The 23,252-nt window shown below is 45.5% G+C and overlaps 3 protein-coding genes across 8 annotated transcripts in view; 1 reads left to right on the top strand and 2 right to left on the bottom strand.

The window, feature by feature from the left end:
* Rangap1 (Ran GTPase activating protein 1) overlaps positions 1–23,252 on the bottom strand; it is a 187,870-nt gene that overhangs the window by 161,617 nt on the left and 3,001 nt on the right. The window lies entirely within an intron of this gene.
* Phf5a (PHD finger protein 5A) lies at positions 492–9,726 on the bottom strand. Of its 2 annotated transcripts, none has more exons than XM_059247958.1 (4): positions 9,541–9,726; positions 7,474–7,497; positions 6,769–6,935; positions 492–1,107 (listed from the first exon to the last, which is right to left on the bottom strand). In XM_059247958.1, exons 1-4 carry the CDS (start codon positions 9,572–9,574, stop codon positions 1,018–1,020), a joined length of 315 nt encoding a protein of 104 aa, XP_059103941.1. In that variant the 5' UTR covers positions 9,575–9,726; the 3' UTR covers positions 492–1,017. The 2 variants fall into 2 exon arrangements, with proteins under 2 accessions (XP_059103941.1, XP_059103940.1); XM_059247957.1 differs by lacking the exon at positions 9,541–9,726 and adding an exon at positions 8,095–8,515.
* Positions 8,835–23,252, top strand: part of Aco2 (aconitase 2) — a 43,484-nt gene continuing 29,066 nt past the window's right edge. Inside the window, exon 1 of one of the 3 annotated variants that reach the window (XM_059247944.1) lies at positions 8,835–8,965. In XM_059247944.1, coding sequence (XP_059103927.1) covers positions 8,930–8,965 — 36 coding nt within the window. In that variant the 5' untranslated portion in view covers positions 8,835–8,929. Of the gene's footprint in view, positions 8,966–9,804; positions 9,950–23,252 lie in introns of those variants that run through there. The other 2 variants (XM_059247945.1, XM_059247946.1) reach the window with 2 other exon arrangements.

Here is a 23,252-nt window from a genome sequence, read left to right as displayed (position 1 = left end):
CTCAGCAGGCAGAAATGAACTGATCCAAGTAGATGAGTATGGCTGAATTTTCTAGTTTTGAGAAAAGTTTCTAGTTATCCCTTCAAATAAATATATATGTACAGTTTTTCTAATTTGTCAATTTAATTTAATCATATTTTCTTCACCATTAATGTAGGATATCTCTTTGAAATCAATATTAGAAAACCCAGGTATGGTTACTCACATATGAAATGCTAGCACTCTGAAGGCTAAGGCAGGAGGATTGCAACAATTTCCAGGCCCGCCTGAGCTAATGAGTGAGACAAAAAAAGTTGGATAGGAAGAAAAAAATAAAGCTAAAATGGACTCATTCCCCCACAGTAAAAGGCACAGGTGGCCTCTAAGTCTTTTCCAGGGGCAGTAAGAGGACAAGGCACTCCATCAACCCCATGGCCTCTATTATAGTTTCACTCACCCAAACCTGGACGACTACAAAGTAGAATCTCAAGGTAAGGGGGAAGGCAACCAACTACCAGAAAATACACACCAACTTTATTAGAACAACAGAAACTTCCAATTTCTAAAAAGGAAAAAAACATGAAGCCAGCGCCACCCGGGAAGTGTTACATCACATTACTGTTCTGATGGCTCCTGGCCACACTGAGGGTCACAGAAGACCACCGCCATCACAGCTGCTGAAAGGCCATGCTTTGCCTGCAGTGGCTTCGTTGTCAAGGCCGCAGACAGAAGACTTGTTTTGAAGCTTTTGGTGTGGCGAGAATCTATCAAAGTAGAGAGCAGAGCCTTGCTTCTCCAACTAGAACAAAACAAACTACGAACTAACCTAGCAATTTTCCTTCAGTCTGCTAGAGCTGTCAAGACCCCTCTTCCACCCCACCAGCATGGTGAGGGAAGACAGGGGTCAGGGGGTCAGGACACTAGCTCTAGCAGGCTGTTCTGGTGACACGTTGGGCTCCGATCTTTCTGCTGGTGGTAGTAGGTGTCTTTTCTGGCAGCTGCAACAGCTTGATGTAGGAGGAAGGAGCCGCCCACCCATCACCTCTTCTTGAAGCCGTATTTTTTTCGTTCATAGAACAGGTCTGTTTTAGAGCTCCCCAAATTGACAATCTTTGGGCAACCGTCTCTCTGAAAAACAGAACAGAGTTGTTAAGTCCCTGAAACTGACTCAAGAGATTTCAAATCAAATTTAGCCCAGGAATAGGAAAAGCATCACTCTTCACCTCAGCACCCCAAGCTTGCAGACCGCTGCCTGGGCCTGTGTCTAATTCCCAACAACTCCCAACAGAAAAAAAGGATTTAAAAAAGACCCAAGCAAGGGGCAGTGGCGTACATCTTTAATCTCAGCAAGAGGCAGAAGCAGACTGAGCTCTTGTGAGTTTGAGGTCTACAAAGTTATTTCCAGAACAGCCAGGGCTACACAGAGAAACCTGTTATCAAAAACCAAAACCCGAAACCACACAAAAAATGTTTTTGCCCCATAAATGTATCCAAACACCTCCATTTATAAACTGGGGGGAGCCTCCCCCAGATCAGTTAGTACTATCTCTTCCCTAGCTTTATGAGTTTTCAAAGACCATTTCTTAATTTAAATTAAAAAAAGAGAAAAAAAATTTTTTTTACTTATTTAGTATGTGTGTACATATGCATGCCATGGTGTGAACACAGAGCTCGGAGGACAATGGGATTTGGGGACTGAAGTCTGGTTCTCAGGTTCAGCAGTGAAGGCCTGTACTCACTGGGCAATCTTGCCAGCCCCTCTAAAAGACCATTTTATAGCATTTGGGTTAATGGTCTATTCATCTTTCTGGTTATGCTAAACAAAATAAAGTAGGTGAGAATGCAGAAATAGCAAGACAAGAAAGGAAAGAAATGTGTCTCAGCCTGAGAAACACAGTGAGTGGTTAGAGAAAGTGCATGGATTAGACCAAGCATCCCACATCAGGACAATTCTAGCTCCAATATTACAATGATCTGCAACTTAAAAGTTCACTCCTAGCCAACATTTAATTCCTCGTTAGAAAAATATGGGTGCTGGCGCTGGAGAGATGGCTCAGCGGTTAAGAGCACTGACTGCTCTCCAAGAGGACCTGGGTTCAATTCCCAGCACCCACATGGCAGCTCATAACTGCCTGTAACTCTAGTTCCAGGGTACCCAACACCCTCACATAGACATACACGGAGGCAAAACACTAATGCACACAAAATAAAAATAAAATTATTACGAAAAAGAAAAACATGGGTGCTGAAGAGATGGGCCAGTGGACTGGCTGCTATTACAGAGAACCGGGTTGGGTTATGCAAAATCTTAGGTTCAACCCCTGTACTGCAAAAATAAATATACATTTTAAACTCCACAAATGTTACTTATTTTTCATATTCTCTGGCTGGGATCGGGGTCAAGGGGATTCGTTTACTGTCATATCATGAGAATGTTCAAATTAGTCCTCTACTACCAAGGTTTCAAGATAGTGGAGAGTCCTGGTAGTCTTTCTGTGTTGTAAGACAGGTTATCTCAGACTGGTTTTATTTTTATTTTTGGTTTTTGAGACAGGGTTTCTTTGTGAACCCCTGGTCATCCTGGAACTCTCTCTATAGACCAGGCTGGACTCAAACTCAAGAAATTCACCTGCCTCTGCCTCCTGAGTGCTGGGGTTAAAGGTGTGTGCCACCACTGCCTGGCCCCAGACTAGTTTTAAACTGGCAATTTTCCCGCCTCAGCATACCAAGTGCTAGGATTCCAGGCATGCACCACCATGCCTAGCTCATGATTCTGTTATTTTTGAGGTTTTGAAAAACTACAAATGAGGATACCCAGCTCAGCTTACTGACATTATTAAATTACCTTATAAATTATAAAAGCTGCAGGAAGAAGATTTCTACACAGGAAAAAGCCTGGGCCCTGCATCTACATGATCATCTGTCTGTAAGGGAGAGAGGCTGGATCATGTCACGGCACTGCTTTGTGTTCCTTGGAAACTAGTGCCGAGTAATGGTGAGCTTGAGCTCAAGTGTCCTCAGAACGTTCCTGTATAATGTGAAGTAGGTGAAGTGACGTCTAAAATAATTCTCGGGGGCACAATGAGGGACAGGGATCCAAAGGTATCAGATCACGGTGCATGCAGACAGGTGAGATGGCAATTACCATTTAGTAAGCACTCTCTGGTCCCAAGCGCAAGTCTCTAGCTGTAACTGAAATTTCAAGAGTGTTGTATCTACACGGACCCTTCAGCTTAAGAACTGTGTGAACCTCTTCTTTCCATTACATTAAGTACTTCCCAATTCCTAAGTATCAAGTGTCTGGAGTGGGCTTGGGGGGTGGGGATGAGGTGGGTGCACCTCTCCTTCTCTTCCAGGAATACTTTATAGGTGCAGTACCTAAAACAGAGTATCATTCTTGTATTACAGATTAGGCACTGTTACTAAGACCTGAGAAAAGGAAAGATGGAGGACCGATCCACAGCTGTAGAAGACAGAATGCGACTGAGTTCGAGTTGTCTAAGGAATTGGAAAGAGCATTTAGGGCAGGAGAGTGTTCAAACCACCAACTGAAATTATGATTTCAGACTTAATCAACAATTTTCTCCTTTTCCCAAACAACAGTGGATTCAACAGAGTAAACAATACTTTTTGGCTGCTCTAAAACTCCATCCTGGTCCAGGCCGCCCCTCTGGTTCAGGGACAGGGAAAAACAGCAAGCAGATAAAGATATTACTGCAGCCAGGCAGTGGTGGTGCACACCTTTAATCCCAACACACGGGAGGCAGAGCAAGGCGGATCTCTCTGAGTTTGAGGCCAGCCTGGTCTACAGAGCAAGATCTAGGACAGGCACCAAAACTACACAGAGAAACCCTATCCCCCCCAATCCCCGAAAGATATTACTGCAGCTTTGGGCTGTCCTCTTTTTTTTTTTTTTTTTTTTAAAGATTTATTTATTTATTATGTATACAGCATGTATGACCAGAAGAGGGCGCCAGATGGTTGTGAGCCACCATGTGGTTGCTGGGAATTGAACTCAGGACCTCTGGAAGAGCAGTCAGTGCTCTTAACCTCTGAGCCATCTCTCCAGCCCTGGGCTGTCCTCTTAACATCACATGCGCACACACAGACAAATAGACATAACAAAGACATTAACCAAAGCAAACCGAGCACCGCAGCCTTGAGAACAGTGAGAAGGCTGTTTCCAACAGAAACCATTTGTTTATCCTATGATATAAAAATGCACGCAGGGAGTAAGAGAAGCCTGAAGCTAATCCATGGAGAAAAAGCTCTCAAGTACGAACTCTAGCTAAGCGCCTGAAGGTGGCTTCCCCAATCAACTTCTGCTGGATGTGGTAAGAGACGCGATTTGATGACGTCTTGCTATCTACCTGCTACGTGATAGTTATTCTTACCTTTGCGTGTTATTTACTTAATAAAGTCATTCAAAACTGAAAGCGCAGCTATCATAGATCATTTTCGGTACCCTATGGAACAACTTCCCCTCTCTCCTCAAAGTCCTATCTGGCTTCTGGACCTAGTGGTGGGTGGCATCCAACTGTGGAGTGCTGAGACAGCCGGGCTGGTTCTCTTCGTCATGAGCACACACCAAGGACTTAGAAAAGCACAACATGGTGTAATATGGACACAAGGTTTAGTCAGCCTGGGACAGAGTATAAAAACGAGGGTGACAATAACCTCAGCTTACATGGTCACATGTTGTGAGGAATAAGGGAGAGATTACATCTACAAACCACCTACACTTTGCTCATGGGAATATGAAATTACATATTTTGTTTTATTCCAGACTAGGTACTCCAGCACCCTCTATTAGTCCAGTGAGACTCTAATCGACTTCCTTTCATTTTGTTATTAGAGAAACAATGCCTTGTTGCTAGTACCTAATACTAGTCTAAGAATAAGGTTAAACTTGTCTGTAGTCTGACCTACAAGCCACCGCACTGAGCCTTGCTAAGAGAATTGAAAGCTACCAATACGTTTCCTTTCCACACTAGACACCTTCAAGAAACAAAAACATAAGGAAGCCCAGCAACTAATTCATTACACAACACCATTCTTTTTAAAGCTGGTATCAACTATAACTATCCTTAATTCAATTTTGCCATTATAGCCACCCAAATTGTCCTTTATCATAGTAGATTCGAGAGAACTGAGTTGGACATGTAATCCTAGTACCTAGGAGGCTGAGGCAGAAGGACCGCTGTGAGTTTGAGGCACTAAACCCCCACCCCTCCCCAAAGAGAACAACTAATCTGGGTGTGCTGTTCAAATCTGTAACCTCTGCAGTCAGGAAGTGGAGGAAGCAGAATTTCCAGTTCCAGGCCAGACTGGGATACACACTTGATGCCTCTGTCTAGCACGAAAAAGAAAAAGACAGAACTATTAAGTGTCTATTAGGGGCTGGAGAGATGGCTCAGAGGTTAAGAGCACTGAATGCTCTTCCAGAGGTCCCGAGTTCAATTCCCAGCATCCACATGGTGGCTCACAACCATCTGCAATGAGATCTGGCACCCTCTTCTGTATACAAAATAAATAAATAAATCTTTTTTTTTTTTTTAAAAAGTGTCTATTAAACACCACCTATATGCTCTTTATAATTCACAGACAAGGATGTTATATGTGGATAAGAATAATAATGAGCCAGGCAGTGGTGGCGTACACCTTTAATCCCAGTACTTGGGAGGCAGAGGCAGGTGGACCTCTGAGTTTGAGGACACCCTGGTCTAGAGAGTGAGTTCCAGGACAGCCAGGACTACACAGAGAAACCTATCCTGAAAAACAAAATAAAACAAACAAACAAAAAAAAATCACACATAAAAAAGAACAATGATGAAGCCAGGCAATGGTGGTGCATGTATTTAATCCTAGCACTTGAGAGGCAGAGGCAGAGGCAGCTTAATCTCTGAGCTCCAGGCCAGCCTGGTCTACAGAGTGAGCTCCAGGATGGCCAGAGCTACACAGAGAAACCCTGTCTCAAAAAACAAACACAAACCAACAAAAAATAAATAACGAGTTGACAAGATGGCTCAGCAGGGATGTTGGCTAATTTTACATCAACCTGACACAAACTAGAATCACTGTGAAAGAGGGAACCTCAACTGAGAAAATCCACTAGATTGACAGTGGTGCATTTTCTTGATTGATCGATGTGGGAGAGCCTACTGTGGGTAGTGCTACCCATGGGCTGGTGGTCCTGGATGCTGTAATGAAGCAGGCTGAACAATCCATAAGGGAGCAAGCCAGTAAGCAGTGACCCTCCCTGGTTTCTGCATCAGTTCCTGTCTCCAGGTACTTGCTTTGAATTCCCTCAGTGATGCACTGTTACCTGGAGCGGTAGGAGAAATGAACCCCTTCCTCCTCAGTCTGCTTTTGATCATAGTGTTTCATCATAGCAATAGAAACTAGAACAGCAGGTAAACGCACTTGGCAAGCCCAACATTTGAGTTCAACTCCCAGGATCAGAGTGTAAAGGGAGAATTGATCTCCACAGTTGTCCTCTGATCTCTACACATGCCCATTCACCAAGCACGGGAGACATCAAAGAACAGAGAGAAGGTTCTCCAGACTGCTGACACTGATAAAGACTTGCTTCTCTTGCATTCTGCCTTTGATACAAAATAACCGCTCTTTATTAGACCACACCCAGTTTGGCTCACAGGCTTGAAGAAATTACATACTTGACTAGCTGAACATCTTAATCTCCATAGACCAGAAGAGACGGCCATGGATGGCAAAACGGTCCAAAGAAAAAGGAAGAAAGATCAGGTGGGAAGCTCAGTCTACACTCACATCCTTCTCCTGAATGGTGCACTCTTTACAATAGTAGGCATCGGAGACTCCGGGACCTCCACAGATCACACACCGGCCCTGGTAAGACCCATAGTTACACTCATCACATATCCGAACCAGGGTGCATGGTCGCACATAGGAATCACAAATCACACATTTGCCATCACCTGCAAAGGAAGGAGAATGCAGTTATATTCACCAGCGATTCCTTCCTAAAGCTCTTTTCCCTGTTCTATGGGGGAAGTGACTAGTCTCCTTTTGACAGTGACTTCGGACCTCTCCTCTATCTTGTCAGCATAAGCCTTACCCTGTATCTACCTCAGTGTCCTTCAACATATACAAACGTTAATTCACATATGGAAAAAGTCTGGAATATTATCTGAGAGAGTCTACGTAGTTATTGTCAACAAATCGCATGCCTTCTTGCACACACTGTGGCCTGGGAAGGTTCACACTCTTCTGACAGTTCTTACTGTCCAAAAGTAGACATTTTCTTTTTTTGAAAACCTAAGTATGAAATATTAAAAATGTGCTAGCTAAAGAGGGTGGATGGTGGGGGAGCCTTCGGCTGCAGCCAGACATTCGGGGTTCGTTGCAGCCTGGCATATCTAGTCAATGCTTCCTTGCTGTTCCTCTGGAATTAACGGCTTGGTGGCTCTTCAGAGGGCAAAGAAGGCAAGGTGTGAGAGGGCATGTTCCGCTTACATTTTTCACACAGTCTTCCGATAGCTGCAAGATCAAAGATGGTAAAAAAAAGAGTTAAAATTAAAGTTGTGATTTGGCAGGGAAGTTGTTCCTCAAGCTCAGGGTGAGATGGGGCAGGAAGGTGTGCAGGATAGCTGCCTTAAGTCTCCTTTTCCTCCCTCTCCACGGCCCCCCGCCACCCACAGGGACAGATTCCCGTTGTGGAGCCTGGAATTTATGTACTTCTGGCAAGCCTCGAACTCGCAGCAACCTTCCTGCCTTCAGCCTCCCTGGTGATGGGATTGCAGTCGTGACCTAGCACGCCCGGCCTACACCTCTAAATTTTGCTTTGCACCCAAGCCCTGTCCCGAAAGCCGTCCTGAACCCTCCCAAGTCCCAAGCAATCTGGGACGGCTTCTCCAGACCCGGCACCGACGCTCCCGCCAGCTTCAGGCGCAGATGCGCGCTCCCGCCCTCCTATCAGAAGCCACAAACCGGTGCGCGCTGCCAGAACACCCAGGGACCCTAAGGCGCGAAACGTGGAGCCCCCGAACCAAGGCCTTAAAGAGGAGGTGAACCCCCCAGCGGCCCAGTTTCTAATACCATCCCACTCAGACGGAGGGGATCGGGGAACCGGCTCACCTACACCAGCCTGCTTGCGGCAGAAAATCAAATCTGGATGATGTTTAGCCATTACTCTTCCCCAAGCCGGCGGCCGGAAGCTCAGAGAACTTCCGCACGACCTCTAACCTACACCGTTCCTACACCCACTTCTCCATGATTGGCCGTCAAGGTGCCCATCAGCGTTCGCCCTCCGTGCACCAGATCCCGCTAGTTCTCGCGAGAGTTCCCTCAGCGTGAGCTCGCCCGGTCCTAGCAGGTGCATCAAAGACTTTTTTTCTCTTCCTTCCCGACTTGAACGCATAATCCAAAATTTGTTCTTGGATAGAATTTCTACCTTTGGCCAGGTGTTGGTGGCGCACGCCTTTAATCCCAGCACCCGGGAGCCACAGGCAGGCGGATCTCTGTGAGTTCGAGGCCAGCCTGGTCTACAGAGCGAGATCCAGGACAGCCAGGGCTGTCTCGAAAAACAAACAAAACAAAATTTTTTTTTCTACATATGTTACTTTCTGTGCTCGGGGTTGAGAGTAGGACCTCATGCATGCTTCCGCAAAGTATGTGGGTTTGGGGTTTGACGTGAAGGATGACCTTGAACTCCTGACTCCCCTCCCGCTTCCATTCCCAAGTGCAAAAATGACGGGTCTGCTCCGAAAGCCAAGTTGGCAGTCTCTCCTTTCACGCCAGGTTCCCGTCGCGGAAGTCCCGCCCACTGCGCTCTCCGGACTCGGGCTCGGGGGGCCGAAGCTCGGACCGTCACCGTGACGCGCCTCTCTGGAGGCCACGCCCCTCCCAGTCCCTTCAAATACGCCGAGTGGGACGTCACTTTCACGCGACCTCATCTTTGTCAGTGCACAAAATGGCGCCTTACAGCCTGCTGGTGACCCGGCTGCAGGTGAGCGAGCTCAGATGTGTGGGTTCACGGGGGCGGGGAGCCTCCTGCGCTGCCTGCGGCGGTAGGCGAGGCCAGGCGAGGCCAGGCGAGGCGGGCTCGACCTGGGACTGACTTCTAGCGTCCCTGACCCGGTTGCGGGCCCATCGCCCTTGTCCGCTCCCGCGTTGTCCTAGGTCAAGGCGTCCCTGGCGCCGTCAGTTCCCAGTCCCCGTCCCCACCCGGCGGGAAGCTGGAGTCTAAGCAGCCGCAGCCTGAAAAAGGGTGGGGGCACTCCTTATTTTCTGAGAGCCGACTTGCCCGCTGCCCTAGGGTGGTTTTCTGTTCCTCAAGGTGATGACAAGGTGACTGAGGGGCGCGGTGGTTGTGGGTTCATCTAAACCGGGTGCTTGGGGCCCTCACTTCCCATCATCAGCAGAGACTTGCTAGCTGTATGTATCTGTGGTTGCCGGGCCTGGATTCTGCAGAAGCTGTACCCAATACGACTTTTTGAAAACACTCCGGGTCAAAGATGTAAGAAGGGTACCGTATTCTGGACCCCAGTATAGTAAATAGTCATGATAACAGTGATTTCTCACCTTTGCACCAGATGTCAAGACTGTTGACTAACATTACTTGATTTATGTATTCATCTGGCGACTAGATGGCAGATGATTTTTTCCCAACTGGATAGGTGGTAAAACTGCAAAAAAGTAGATGAAAGTTCTGGCTTCCACAGTGTCACTAAAGTGACCCTGCACACCCCCTCTGTGCTCCTTGTTCATGACAGCCTAATGTCACGGAACTCTGAACCAGGGTGTGGTCGTTTGTATTTGTCAGAGTACAAAGTCAAGAATTTCGAATTCACAGTTAGTTGCTTTTCAGATACTAGGTGGAAAGATGAGAAGACTCAACCGTTTGACCTTGACTCTTCTGTTGTGAGACATCTAGAAAGCTGACCATGAGTGGCAGGTGGCTTTTCACTCTTAACTTGATAATCCTAGGAAGGTATAATATTAATGTTACTGTAAAGTATGTATTTTGTCAATACAAATAAAGCAATAAAATACCTGTAGGACGTTTTCTGGTAACTTATGATTACTTTTGTGAATCTGCTTTGTACCAAGTGGCACAACTTTTAACATAGAATTAATTTTTAAAAAGTTATGTCTTGTACTCTCAGGAAGAATTATCATTTGAAGTTTTTTTTTTTTTTATCCCATTGCTTAAAATCAAACTGTAAAATAAAACTCTTCATTTCATGTATCTGAACAAATCATTTGAGTTTTGGCCAAGGCAGGGGCTTTGCAGCTAGATTATCTCTTAAGTTAATTTGATTCTTTAGATAGTGTGGGGTGTTTTGTCCTGATCCTGTTGTCCTTTGATTAGGTGGAGTCAGGCAAAGATTATTTAATGGAATAAATGACTTTTGAGTTTGGAAGAAAGGCATAATGTCACATTTGGACCTTGGAAAGTATGAGTGTTAGAAGGGTGTAGAAAGAAATCTGGGTTACAGTTCATGTCCTCCTCGGATCCCATGACCTTGTAAATGTAACTTTCTGTGTTCTTTGGCTGTTGGTTGGGGATGATCTTCATTAAATGTTTATCGAGCACTTAAATATGGGGAATTAGAATGTGTTAATAATGATGTAGTTCAGCCTCTTTTACATGGTAAATCTACGACCTTGAGAGCCTGGATGACTGCTGGAGTCAGGATTAAAAATCAAAGTCCTTTTATATGTTCATTCAGCTGAGGTGAATGAGTAGCATTATGTCCTTTGCAATATACCACTGCATCCAAATAGTGAGGCTGTCTCAAGTAATGCCTCATGACTCTGTACTCTGAGAACATCTTTTATTTATCTCTTTTATACTTGCATGCATTTAAAAAGTGATGGTTAATACCTTAGTAGCTATATCTGGTCAATCTCTAGTATGCACTGATTACTTCATAAACATCACTCACTTTTTCTTTTCCTCTCCCTTGTTTTGGTCTCGTTTTTTGAGACTGGTTCTTACTGTGTTCCTTGTGCTAGCCTTGAACTTTCAATTCTCCTGAGTGCTTGGAATAACAGGCACATGCCACCATGGCTAGTAGAAAAATTGGTAAGAAGAAAACCTCAATTTTTTTTCCCCAGTGTGTTTAAAGTTTTATTTTGTGTTACGTACATGGGTGTTTTGCCTGCTTGTATGTATATGCACCATGTGCATGTATGCAATGTTCACAGAAGCCAGAAGAGAGAATCAGATCCCTGGGAACTGGAGTTAGAGATGGTTGTGAGCCACCATATGGGTGCTGAAAGTCAAACCTGCGTCCTCTGGAAGAGCAGCCAGTGATCTTAACCACTGAGTCATCTTGCCAGTCTCCAGCTCCTGTTTAAACATAGGAATGTTTACTATATTCTAATGTACCCATGGAGATCTTTCTCAACCTGAATATTTCTTCACCTTCTTGAGCTGGACCAAACGTGAAGGAAGGGGCCAGAAAGGTTGGTGTCAGTCCTGCTGCTAACATGAGCATTTACCTTACTGTGTTCAGTAATTGCCACTCTGGGATAAGGCAGATCTATGAGCAGCAGTGTTTCAGGTGAAGAGACAGGAAAGAAATACAGCAGAAAGGTAAATAGCATGAGTTCATGCATCAGAATGTCTGCATTTAATCGTGGTGGTAAATGCCTTTAATCCCAGCACTGTCTGTGGTGGGGCAGAGGGAAGTTGATCTCTGAGTTGGAGCCATCCTGGTCTACATAGTGAATTCCAGGAGTGCCAGAGCTATATAATAGAGAGATCCTGTCTCAAGAACAAACAAAAGGCATTGGTTGTTATGAGGAGAAACAGAATAAAGATAAGGTGAAGAAGATTGAGGAGGAAATAGAATAGAGAAGTAAAGAGTTGGGGGTGGGAGTGTGTCAGAATTTCAACTCTGGGCGCTTTGGGTGACTGCAGAGGAGAAGACCTTTGAACTGAGGTTTAGGTGATAATAAGATAGTGATTCAGTGTTTTGGGAGAAGACATGTCAGGTAGTAGCAGTAACAGTGTACAGAGTAGAGGTTTGAACTGGTGTGTTGAGGGTAAGACAAGTCAGTTGACTGATGTCATGGGAGGGGAGAGCTGAGAAGGACATTGGTGGGGGCCATGAAGACTTGTTAAGGAACTTCAGGTTTATGCCCATTTGAGCACCCAGAGGAAAATCCACTGGATGGTTTCCTTCTCTCCTCTCCCCTCCCCTCCCCTCCCCTTTCTTTTCCCCTTCTCTTTCCCCTTCTCCCTCTTTCCTCCCTCCCTCCCTTCCCTTCCCCTCCCTCCCTCCCTCTCTCTCTCTTTCTTTTCCTTATTTTTACTTTATTTGTATGTGTAGTTTGTATGTCTATGCACCACATGCATGCAGTGCCCATGGTGGCCAAAAGAGGGCAACAAACCCCATGAGACTGGAGTTGCAGACAATTGTGAGGTGCTGGGAATTGAACCCGGGTCCTCTGGAAAAGTAGCCAGTGCCCTTAACCACTGAGCCATCTTTTCAACCTCAGCTCTGTACCATTTTAAATCAGGGAATAACATGACTAATGATACTTGAGGAAATGAATCTGAGTTCCTGTGTAAGGTCAAAGAGGAGGCAGGGAGTCCTGGCATCTGTGAGACTAACAGCTGTGTGTTTGTTCATACATGTGTTTGCTATGGATGTATATGTGTGCAGATTTGAGATTAGCTGGGATACATGAGACCCTGACAATAAAGAATGAAAAAAAGATTTCTGAAGTTTTTTTTCTTTTCTTTTCTTTTGCACATTTATTTTGTGTTGAGGGAGATGTATGCACATGCCAAATGCATGTGCACAGCAGAGGACAACTTGTGTGAGTCAGTTCTCTATTATCATATGGGTTCTGGAGATTAAACTCAGGTCATCAGGCTTGGCAGCAAGTACCTTTCTTTATCTTCTGAGCCATCTTGTTGATCCCAGTTTCTTGTTTTATGAGTAAGCCCTTCCCAACACTGAAAATAGGCGCAGAATCCTATAGAGGTGTCCCACAGAGTACTTATAAAAACTGTATTGGAGTTCTGGAAGGCATGGGGATTAGCTTTCTTGAGTTCATTTTACAAAGCTTAGTCTGAGCAAGAAGAGGTCACCAGTTTTGGAACCAGATGTGGAATGATCTAAGCAGTAGTTAAGATCCTCAGATTCCTCATCTGTAAAATGAGCATATTACTTTCTCCCAAGGTCATCATGGCATTGTGTGTATCAGATACTTGAGGCAAATCAGGTGTGGGATATGGCATAAAAGATGTTAGTTTCTGTCTCTAACTCCCACCCCCATATACCTCCTTCCCTAGCCAATTTACAGAAGTTATCTTTCGGTCCTTCATTTAAAAGATAGTGTCTGGGGCTGGTGAGATGGTTTAATGGTATGGGCTTGTCACCAACATGTTAGAAAGAGAAAAAAGATTCCTATAAGTTTTCCCCTGACCTTCACATGTGCACACATACGTGCAAACATACAGTAAATAAATAGAATTACAGTTGTTTACCACCACCTAGACTTTTTTTGGGGGGGGATTTATTTGTTTTGTTTGTTTGATTTAGAGTTGGTTTTGTGTGTGTGTGTGTGTGTGTGTGTGTGTGTGTGTGTGTGTGTGTGTTTTCGAACCCTGGTTTCTCTGTGTAGCCTTGGCTGTCCTGGAATTTGCCCTGTAGACTAGGCTGGCCTCAAACTTACGGAGATCCACCTGCCTCTGCTTCCCAAGTCCCAGGATTAAAGGTGTGCACCACTAACCCAGCCACCTCTGTGGCTGCCGCAACCAGTACCACAACCACCACTACAGATGCCCAGTGTATTTATTTTATTATATGTGTGAATGTTTTGCTTGTAGGTATGTATATACACCAGTGCATGCCTGGTGCCCAAGGAGGTTAGAAGAGGGGGTTAGATCCCCTAAGACTGGAGTTACATATGGTTGTGAGCCACCATGTGGGTGCTGGGAATCAAATCTGGGTCCTCTGCAAGAGCAACAAGTGCTCTTAACCACTGCTGAGCCAACTCCATCCCACAGCTTTTCTTTCTTTCTTTCTTTCTTTTTTGTTGTTGTTGTTGTTGTTGTTGTTTCCTCCAAGACGGTTTCTCCTATAGCCCTGGCTGTACTGGAACTTATTCTGTAGACCAAGCTGGCCTTGAACTCAGAGATCTTCCTGTTGGTATAATGTATAAACAATCCTTTGGGACATCACTGAATTCGCCAATTGAGTTGTAAAGGCTGACTTCAAATAAAGGCTAGAGAAAGACCGCTCTTGCTACAAGGGAACAGTAATTTAAATACTGTTTCAGGGCTGAAGAAAGCTGCAGAGGGATTTGCTAGGAACTCAAAACAGACTCAGCCCTCTGGTTGGCACCCAGATTTGGTAATGAATGTTTAGTCCAGCCACTGCTGTTGTTGATGTTGGAGCCACCAGTTCAAGCCTGGGGAACAGGAATCCTGTCAGCTGCCGTATACTGAGTTCAGTTCCTTCCACCTGTCACAGACCTACGTCTTTTTTTTTGTTTTGTTTTTATTTTTTGAGACAAGATTTCTTTGTGTAGCCTGGCTGTCCTGGAACTAGCTCTGTAGACCAGGGTGGCCTTGAACTGAGAGATCCGTCCTAGATTTTCTTTTACCAGGGTTTACCTACTTGTCCTTCACAGCAACCCTAAAATGTCAACATTCCCAGCCTGTTTTTGTAATGATGAAATTGAGACCCACAAAGGTTAAGTAATTCATCTGAGGTCACAGATAGCACACTATAGAGCCAGATGTTGGACTTTAGAACTTGGTCTTTTGACCACTTAGCCAACCTTTTTCCCCCCAGAGCTGGGGGTAGGGAATAGAAGCCAGATCTCTGGAGAGTGGGCTGGATATGGGGTGCACAGTTCATTTGGCCCCTGCTGGTTTCGGTGTATGTCTCTTGGGGCTGCGATTGCCTCCTGCCCCGATACCAGAGAGGCGGAGGTGTGGGTCTCACAGGACAGCTTGTGAGGCGGAGGTGTGGGTCTCTCTCACAGGACAGCTTTGTTCTTGGCTGAGCTCCCATGCTGACTGAGGAACTTTGCAGGGTGCCCTCCTCAGAGTGTTGCTGTAGGGCTGCTGCCTGATCTTCAGGCCAGAGCAGGGCTTGGGATTTGTATGCAGCACACGCCATGCCCACAGTCTCTGCTGCTAAAGGCAGCAACAAAAGAGAATTAGACGGCTGAGTGAATAAAGAGTGAATAAACTGGCCTGTTTCTTAAAAGAACCCCTGCTGCCTTTGGTAGACATTTAGAGGCTGTGACTTGAGGAGGCATGGCTCCTCCCTGTACTTTTCCACGTCTCTGGAAAGGACTTCACCACTTTTGTTCCTGCGGGTTGCATAGCAACCGAGCTAGCTGATTGCCTGCTGGCAACAGGGAATTGTGTAGCTTTGGATTCTTAGGAAATATGCCAAGCGTTGCCTATCACCAGGGGGTGGGAAAATGTTGTTAGAAGCTACAGTGGAGGTGTGGGAAGATGCTTCTGCTCCACAAAGTGTTGACTGACAGGCATTCCTGGGTTGCTCACCTAGAAGGAGCTCCCCCTGAGGCTTTCTTGCCAGGAAGGACTGAGCAGGTAGTTAGTTGCTGAGAGCAGTGAACTTTGGAACTGTGGAGGCTGTGGTCAGGAATAACCAGGGGTCTGACTTCATCTGTATTTCTGAAGCCATCTTTCCTATTTCCTCCTAACAAAGTGTGATAGCCCAGGAGTTTTCCACCTCTTCTTCCCAGCCCCCACTGACAGTTTGTGTGATCATTCTGGGCCTTTCTCTGCATTTTAAAACTGCATTCTTTACAATCCTAGTAACCTTTGCTGTTTTGCCTTTATGTTACAGAAGAGGTAATCAGGGCTCAAGAGAGGTCAGGAATCCCAAGGTCCCACAGCTCAGGAGTCTAAAATTCTAAGGGAGAGGATCCAGATCTAGAAGGATACCATCTCTGTACCTAGTTTTTACTGGGGGCATCCCACAGTGGCACACTGATAGGTACCTGGTGACTTATCTCTCATTGAAGCAAGTCAGGAGACCCCCCTCCTGACCCAGGAGTCCAGTATCCGAGTAGCTCAGCCACCTCCAGCTCTTTGGCTTGCTGAGGGCAAGGACTCACTGACATGCTGGTAGTTCTGGTATAACCTAAGCTTGGCAGGATGGGGGAGTCTGCCATTGTACGAGCCATGTGGTGGGTTCTGTTCCTCTTGAAAAACCACAATTTAGGTGTAGGTTTAGGGTAGAGAGCCATGTCTCGCACTTTGTCTGGTTGTGTTTGTTTTGAGACAGACCCTACGTTATAGCACCAGTCTGAACTCTCAGTTCTCCTGCCTCAGCCTTCCTGAGTGCTGGGATGAAACTCCACCAGGTTTGGTCCCTGCTTTATCTTTCATACATGCACATCCCCTCTTTGTGAATCCTCACCCAGGTATTCTAAGCAAAGGTCCTTATTTATTGTTGGGTTGTCCACCCACAAAGAGTCTCCTTCATGACCTTTGCAAAGGTTACTATGGGCTTTTGCTGATCTTGACCCAACAAAAGTATATCATTGTAGGCATGTCTTTTTTGGGATCTGTCAGGTTTCTTGGCACATAATAGGTGCTCAAGTGTTAAATATAAATGTGTTACATAACTAGGAAAAGTTATGTGAGAAGCTACCAGAAGCCTCTTCAAGTACTTCATGTGTCTTTGAATGTATTGTGTGCATAGCCACAGTAATTTTTTTAAAATTGAGCTCTGACCTGGGCAGTGGTGCTGCACACGCCTTAGATCCCATCATTTGAGAGGCAGAGGCAGGTGAATCTCTTTGAGTTCGAGGCCAGCCTGGTCCACAAAGTGAGTTCCAGGACAGCCAGGACTGTTACACAGAGAAACCCTGTTTAGAAAAAAAACAAAAAACAAAGAAACAATAACTCTGATCTCATGATCTTGTTTAAAGCTTCTGTGGCTCTCCCATTGCTAAAAACCAAATTAAACCTTTAACATGCTGGGTGGTAATGACACATGCCTTTAGTCCCAGTGTTTAGGGGACAGAAGCAGGTAGATCTCTGAGTTCAAGGTCAGCCTGGTCTACAGAGAAAGTTCCAGGACAGACAAGGCTACACAGAGAAACCCTGTCTCAAACCAACCAACCTACCAACCAACCAACCAACCAACCAACCAACCAACCATTTAACGTGTCTGTCTTAGGTAGGGTTACTGTTACTGTGAAGAGACACCATGACCATGGCAACTCTTATAAAGGAAAACATTTATTTGAGGTGACAGCTTACAGTTCAGAGGCTTGGTCCATTATCATCTCATTGTGGTGGGGAGCATGGTGGCACGCAGGCAACAGGAAGTGGACTGTCTGTTACACCGAGCTAAGCTTGAGCAAGAGACGTCAAAGCCCACCAACACAGTGACATATACTTCCTCCAACAAGGCCACACCTACTCCCAACAAAGCCACACCTACTCCAACAAAGCCACACCTTCTAATAATCCCCATGGGGGCCAATTGCATTCAAACTACCAAAGTCCTACTATCAAGCTCACACTAAGCAGGTCCACAGACTGGTGCAGTTACAGCAGTGATTACCTCGTGTTCTCTTCTTACTTAAAGGGTGAAAACGAGAATCAGCTGCAGGTGCCATCCCTCTTGAGTCTTTAACTGCACAGTGTAAGGGACAGGTGACACCTAAGCAAAAGGAACTAATGACTGCAACACAGGGTATGGACTAGCCTGTGAGTCAGATCTAGATGCAGGACACGGAGTTCAGTTTTGCTCTAGGTCTGGTGCTGTACTAAAAGTCCATATAACAATGAACTGTGGTCGAGGAGAAAGTCCTCTAGCAGCCTCTGGGAGACTGGAGGTAAGTGGGAGAGGCCTCCCATCCTCTCCTGTTCTGGGGGCAGGGGTCAAAAACATTTACCAAGACTTATATAAGATGTGGTTCACAGTCACTAGAGTGTCATGCTGCGTCTGGGAAGCCTGGCCCTTTCAGTGTGTGCCAGCTACACACAGTAAACATGAGTTTCAGGTTGAATATCCAAACGTGACCTATCCAGACAGGCTCATGAGGGCAGATGTTTGGTTAGGCCAGTGTTAATCTCTTGGTCAACACTCTTTTGGGTACTCATGTTCGACCAATGTAACAGCCACCAAACTGAACTGCTACTCTATCCTGACTTTTGTGCTTATTATTAAGGACAACCTGACTGATATGTCAAATGTCCTGAAGAAATCAAATTCACTATTCTCACCAACCTACCTAACTAAACACAACCGAAGTTGCCTCACGAGTGAGACTTTGGCATTCACAGAGCTCTTCTAGGTGTCAGAGGTTTGCATGTGCTTGCTGCTTAAAGGCAGTATGTGGGAAGTTTAAAATGCATGAATGAAAGTTGGGCGGTGGTGGTTACATGCCTTTAATTCTAGCACCTGGGAGGCAGAGGCAGGGGAATCTCTGAGTTTAAGGTCAGCATGAACTATAAAGCAAGTTCCAGGACAGCCAGGACTAAACTTAAACTAAACTAAGCCTTTCTCAAAAAACAAAACAAACAAACAAAAAGCATGAATGAGCAAGGTGTCATGGTAAACTCTAGCATTTGGGAGGGTGAGGCAGGATTGTGAGTTTGAGGACAGCTTGGACTACATAGTAAGGCCTAGTTTCTAAATAAGGTTCATGAAATGTTATATCAGTCAGGGTTCTCGAGAGTCACATAACTTATGGAATGAATATATATATATTTTTTATATATAGTGGGAATGTATATATGGAATTTACTGGAATGATTTACAGGCTGCAGTCCAACTAATCCAACAATGTGAATGGAAAGTCCAAGAATCTAGTAGTTGCTGAGTCCCACAAGGCTGGTGTCTCAGTTGGTCTTCAGTATATCCTGGAGTTCCGAAGAACTGGGCTCCAATGCCAGTGAAGGAAAGACTGTGCTAGCAAGGTGAGGGCAAGCAGGTGAAGAACAAGAGCTTCTTTCTAACAAGTCCTGATATAGGCTTCCAGCAGAAGGTGGCCCAGATTAATGGTGTGTCTTTCCCACTTCAAGGTCTGGATCAAAAATGTGTCTTCCTGCCCCAAAAATCTGGACTAGAAGTGGATTCACCCACTTCAAACCAAGCAGAACTCAAACAGATGTGCCCTCCATATCTGGATTGTAGTTCATTCCAGATATAGTCAACTTGACAACCAAGAATAGCCATCACCAATGTCATGTAAAATGCAGAGCTAAGACATGCTAACATGCTTGACCTTTAGATCGACAATAGTGTAGAGACGCCGTGCCTCTCATTCATGAACCGTATGGTACTGACCAGGACACCAGGGTTCCTATAGACACAGGACTGGAAATGGACAGAGACTGGTAGTAAAGATGGTAAACCAGGATCAAGTTATTAGGTTTCTCATCCAGGTTCAGGAAATCAGGTACACAAGCCAGGCATGGTAGCTCACACTTGTAATTCCTGCACTGAGAAGCAGGGGGATCATCTTGAATTTGAGGCCAGTCTGGACTATACAGTTCTGGGGTTGCTTGAGCCACAGTGTGAAAACCTGTCTTAAAAATAAGAAAATCCAAGCTAGTGAAATGGCTCAGTGCGTAAAGGTATTTGCTGCCAAGCCTGACTACCTAAGTTCAGTTCCTAGAACCCAGATGGCGGACAAAAAAAAAGAACTGACTCCTGCAAGTTGTTCTCTGCTCTGCACATGTGCCCCAGGAGTATACCCACACATGTACACATACACACAATAAATTTTTAAAAAATCTGTAAAGAAAATCCCAAAACAAACGAACGAGCCACGTCTGTAAATATGTATGGCTTAAGAGTAGGAGGGCATGATGGCGAATACCATACTTTTTATCCCAGCACTCAGGAGGCAGAGGCAGGTGGATCTCCGTGAGTTCAGGGCCAACCTAGTCTACAAAGTGAGTTCCAGGCCAGTCAAGTCTACACAGTAAGATCCTGTCTCAAAACAACAAAAACCCAAACTAACAACAGTGGTGAGCAATGCTACATACTCTCTTGGTCCCAGTACCCAGGAGGCAGAGGCAGGTGGATCTCTGAGTATGGGGCTAGCCAGGGCTACATAGTGAGACCCTGTCTCAGGAGAGGGAGAAGGACAAAAGAGAAGAAAGAAAAAGAAAAAAAAAAAAGAGTAATTGGTGAGGAAAATGTCAGTCAAGATGTTAGGGTGTCAGGTGTGTGGGGGAAAAGTGTGTGCCCTGCCTGCAGTATTGCCGTAAGGCTGGTAGAGCTGCAGCAGATGCCAGCAGCACAGGGCAGGGTCAGGCTGCTGCAGAACCTGGAGATAAGCCAGTAAATGGGTAATTGAAAAACCTGAAAACTGTTTTAGCCCAGAGAAGACATTTATGGAGGGCAACAGGACAGATAGTCGTCTTCAGATAGCTGGGGGACCCTACTCTGGAGACTGAGTCATCTTGAGTGGGAACAGGATTGCATAGTTTGATCATGCTGATGTGGCTGGTGTCTGGGAACCATTGTAGAACAACTTGGCCTCAGAGGGTAGGCATGGACAAAGAGCCCACTCTCTAGTCCCCTGTGTGGCAATTTAATTAATGGTAATAGAGACTGCTAGTTAGGTAAAGGCACCCACTGCCCCACCTGACCACCTGAGTCAATGCCTGTAACCCACAGGGTAGGAGAGAACCAACTCCTGCATGTTGTTCTGTGACCTCCACATACATGACATGACATGCCCACACACATATCTACGTGGATATTAAATGTAAAAAAAAACCAGTAAAAATGCCATTGTTCAGTTGTGTTAGCACACACTAATGGCTGCCTCATTAGACAGCACGGACCTAGAGCAGATCCAACACAGTGGAAAGCCTTGTGGACAGTAGTCTCTTATTCACAGATACTTGCACAGAGAAAGCAGGGCAACATTGGGATTAAGGATTGTGTTTATTTATTTACTTTGAGGCCTAAACTTAGGTAGCCAAGGCTGGCCCCAAACTTGCTATGTACCTGAGGATGACCTTGAACTCAAGTGTTTTTTGTCTCCACCACCCGAGTGCTAGGATCACAGGCATGTGTGCTACCATGCTAGACCATGACTCAGGACTGAGCATGTGGATGACTTCTCTAGTCCTCGATGCTGTGAAGCTGAACACAATTTGAGGGAAGGCTCAGAGACTTGGATAACATGCCTGGGGCAGTAGCAGACACATACGTTAGTCAGGCTGGGTTTGGGGTCATGTGTCGTGGTCCGTCCCGTCCCGTGGCCCCCCCCCCCCCCCCCCCCCCCCCCCCCCCCGCCACCTGTGGCCTTGTAGCTTTGGCACTCTTCCTCCATGGGAAGCTAGGTGCAGGAGAGGAGTTACTTCACAGGTGTGGGCTTTGAAGATCAGAGGGTAAATGTGTGCAGAATGCTTAGCACAGTGCATGGTAGGCACTCAGTAAATATTGTGTCTACCAAGAAGCTATATTCTTATCAGCATTTAAAAAATTAATTCATGTAGTGGTACTGAAGATGGAATCAGGGCCTCATGAATAATAGCAAGTTACACACTCTACCATTGAGTCGTATGTCCAGTCCCCATCAAATTCTTGTCCTTGTTTCTAGTCACCATCACCATCATCATCATCATCATCATCATCATCATCATCATTTGAGGGAGGGTTTCAGATAGCCCAGGCTGGCCTTAAACTCCCGATTATCCTGTCTCCAGCTCCCAAGTACTGGGATTACAGGTGTGTACAACATGTCCAGTTTATGTAGTGCTAGGATTGAGCCCAGGACTTTGTATATGCTAGGCAAGTGTTCTGCCTACTGAACTATATACTCAACCTCCAATTGGTATTATTTATTTAAAAAATTATTTCATGCACCAGTGAGTTGTTTCATTGGGTAATAGCCCTGCCATTAAACTCTTACCAGCCTGAGTTCAATTCTTGGGACCCACATGGTGGAAGGACAAATGGACTCCTGCAAGTTGTCCACTGATCTCCACACATGCCATGGTACACATATGAAAGTCAGGTATAGACAGACGACTCTTAGGAGTTGGTGCTCTCTTTCTAGTGTGGATTCTGGAGATTGAATTTAGGTCATGAGATTTGTATACCAAACACTTTTATCCAATGGACCTCAGCGTTTTATTTCATAAGCCCTTTTTCCCAGTATTGGCACTGTTTTCCTTGCTGTTGTCATTGTAATTAGGATTACAGTTTATGGTTTTGCCTGTTAGTCTAGACACTGCTATTGTTATTTTGGTTTCTAAGGTAACGATGCTTAGGGCAGTCAGTTTGCAAAAATTAATAATGTGCGGGAGAGGGCACAGTAAGGAAACTACCAACATGATGCTTCCAAGATATGGTTACATTTTTATTGTGGACAGGAGAGAACAGCCAGAGGTATCTGGAAGAGTCTAGAGCAGAGAGAGCAGAAGTAGACTGAATATGGCCAGCAGACTGGACATGGCCAGGGCCAGGGAAGCAGGAAAGGGAGAGTGGAGACAGCACAGAGAGAATAAAAGAATGAGAGGGTGAGTGCAGGATAGTCCAGACTAGCTGGCTATAAGGAGAGTGAGTGGCAGGGGGAGGGGAAGGGTCAGGACACGAAATGTGTAACAGGTACTCGTGAGTAGGAGCTGAGGGAGCCTGGAAGCTTTGATAAGCTGATCAGTGCCACAGATGTGTGTCAGTGGAGAGCCATATGTTCCTTCTGCCAGGGGGAAGGGAAAGGAATCCTTTTGGCAAATGGGAACCAGGTTTACAAGTTCCTGAGGAATGCTGGCTTTTATTTTATAGAAATTCTGTTAACCAACTTGAGCTCATTTCTGAATATGTGGACTGCCTTTTGGAATTTGGGAAATTGGACAAATAGGTCCAGGTACAGATGTGGGTCGGTGGTTTCCACACTAAGCTGTTGGTGAAAAGGAAGCTGTGCCACAGCTGTATAGCTTCTCATTTTGTGCAGGACACAGAGAGGTGCTCATCAGTGCATGGGGCAATAAGAACCCAAACTAAGGCTGGGCTTGGTTTGGGTTCATGCCTTAATCTTAAGGCACATGCCTTAATCTCAGAGGCAGAAGCCAGCCTGGTCTACACAACGAGTTCCAGGCCAGCCAGGGCTACATAGTGAGACTCTATCTCAAACAAATACATTAAAAATACTGGAACTACTTAGAGCTTGATGTATTCTCTCCTGGTTTTCACAAAGCTCTGTGAAGAGTTAGTGCCTGAGGGTCAGTCATCTGAATTTGCTCACAGGACCAGTGGCTGTGCCTAACACAACCCCGATGGCAACCACTCTGTCCCTACTCTCTG

The sequence above is a fragment of the Peromyscus eremicus genome, chromosome 20, assembly GCF_949786415.1.
Source record: "Peromyscus eremicus chromosome 20, PerEre_H2_v1, whole genome shotgun sequence".
Classification (NCBI taxonomy): domain Eukaryota; kingdom Metazoa; phylum Chordata; class Mammalia; order Rodentia; family Cricetidae; genus Peromyscus; species Peromyscus eremicus.
This window is presented reverse-complemented; position numbering and strand designations above follow the sequence as displayed.

Bases quoted from the DNA above. Each gene is read 5' to 3' on its own strand.
- Phf5a (XM_059247957.1), bottom strand. From the start codon at position 8,146: ATGGCTAAACATCATCCAGATTTGATTTTCTGCCGCAAGCAGGCTGGT. The intron at 7,498-8,094 runs GTGAGCCGGTTC...TTGATCTTGCAG, and splicing joins CCGCAAGCAGGCTGGTGTAG to CTATCGGAAGACTGTGTGAA. The intron at 6,936-7,473 runs GTAAGCGGAACA...CTTCCTTTGCAG, and splicing joins CGGAAGACTGTGTGAAAAAT to GTGATGGCAAATGTGTGATT.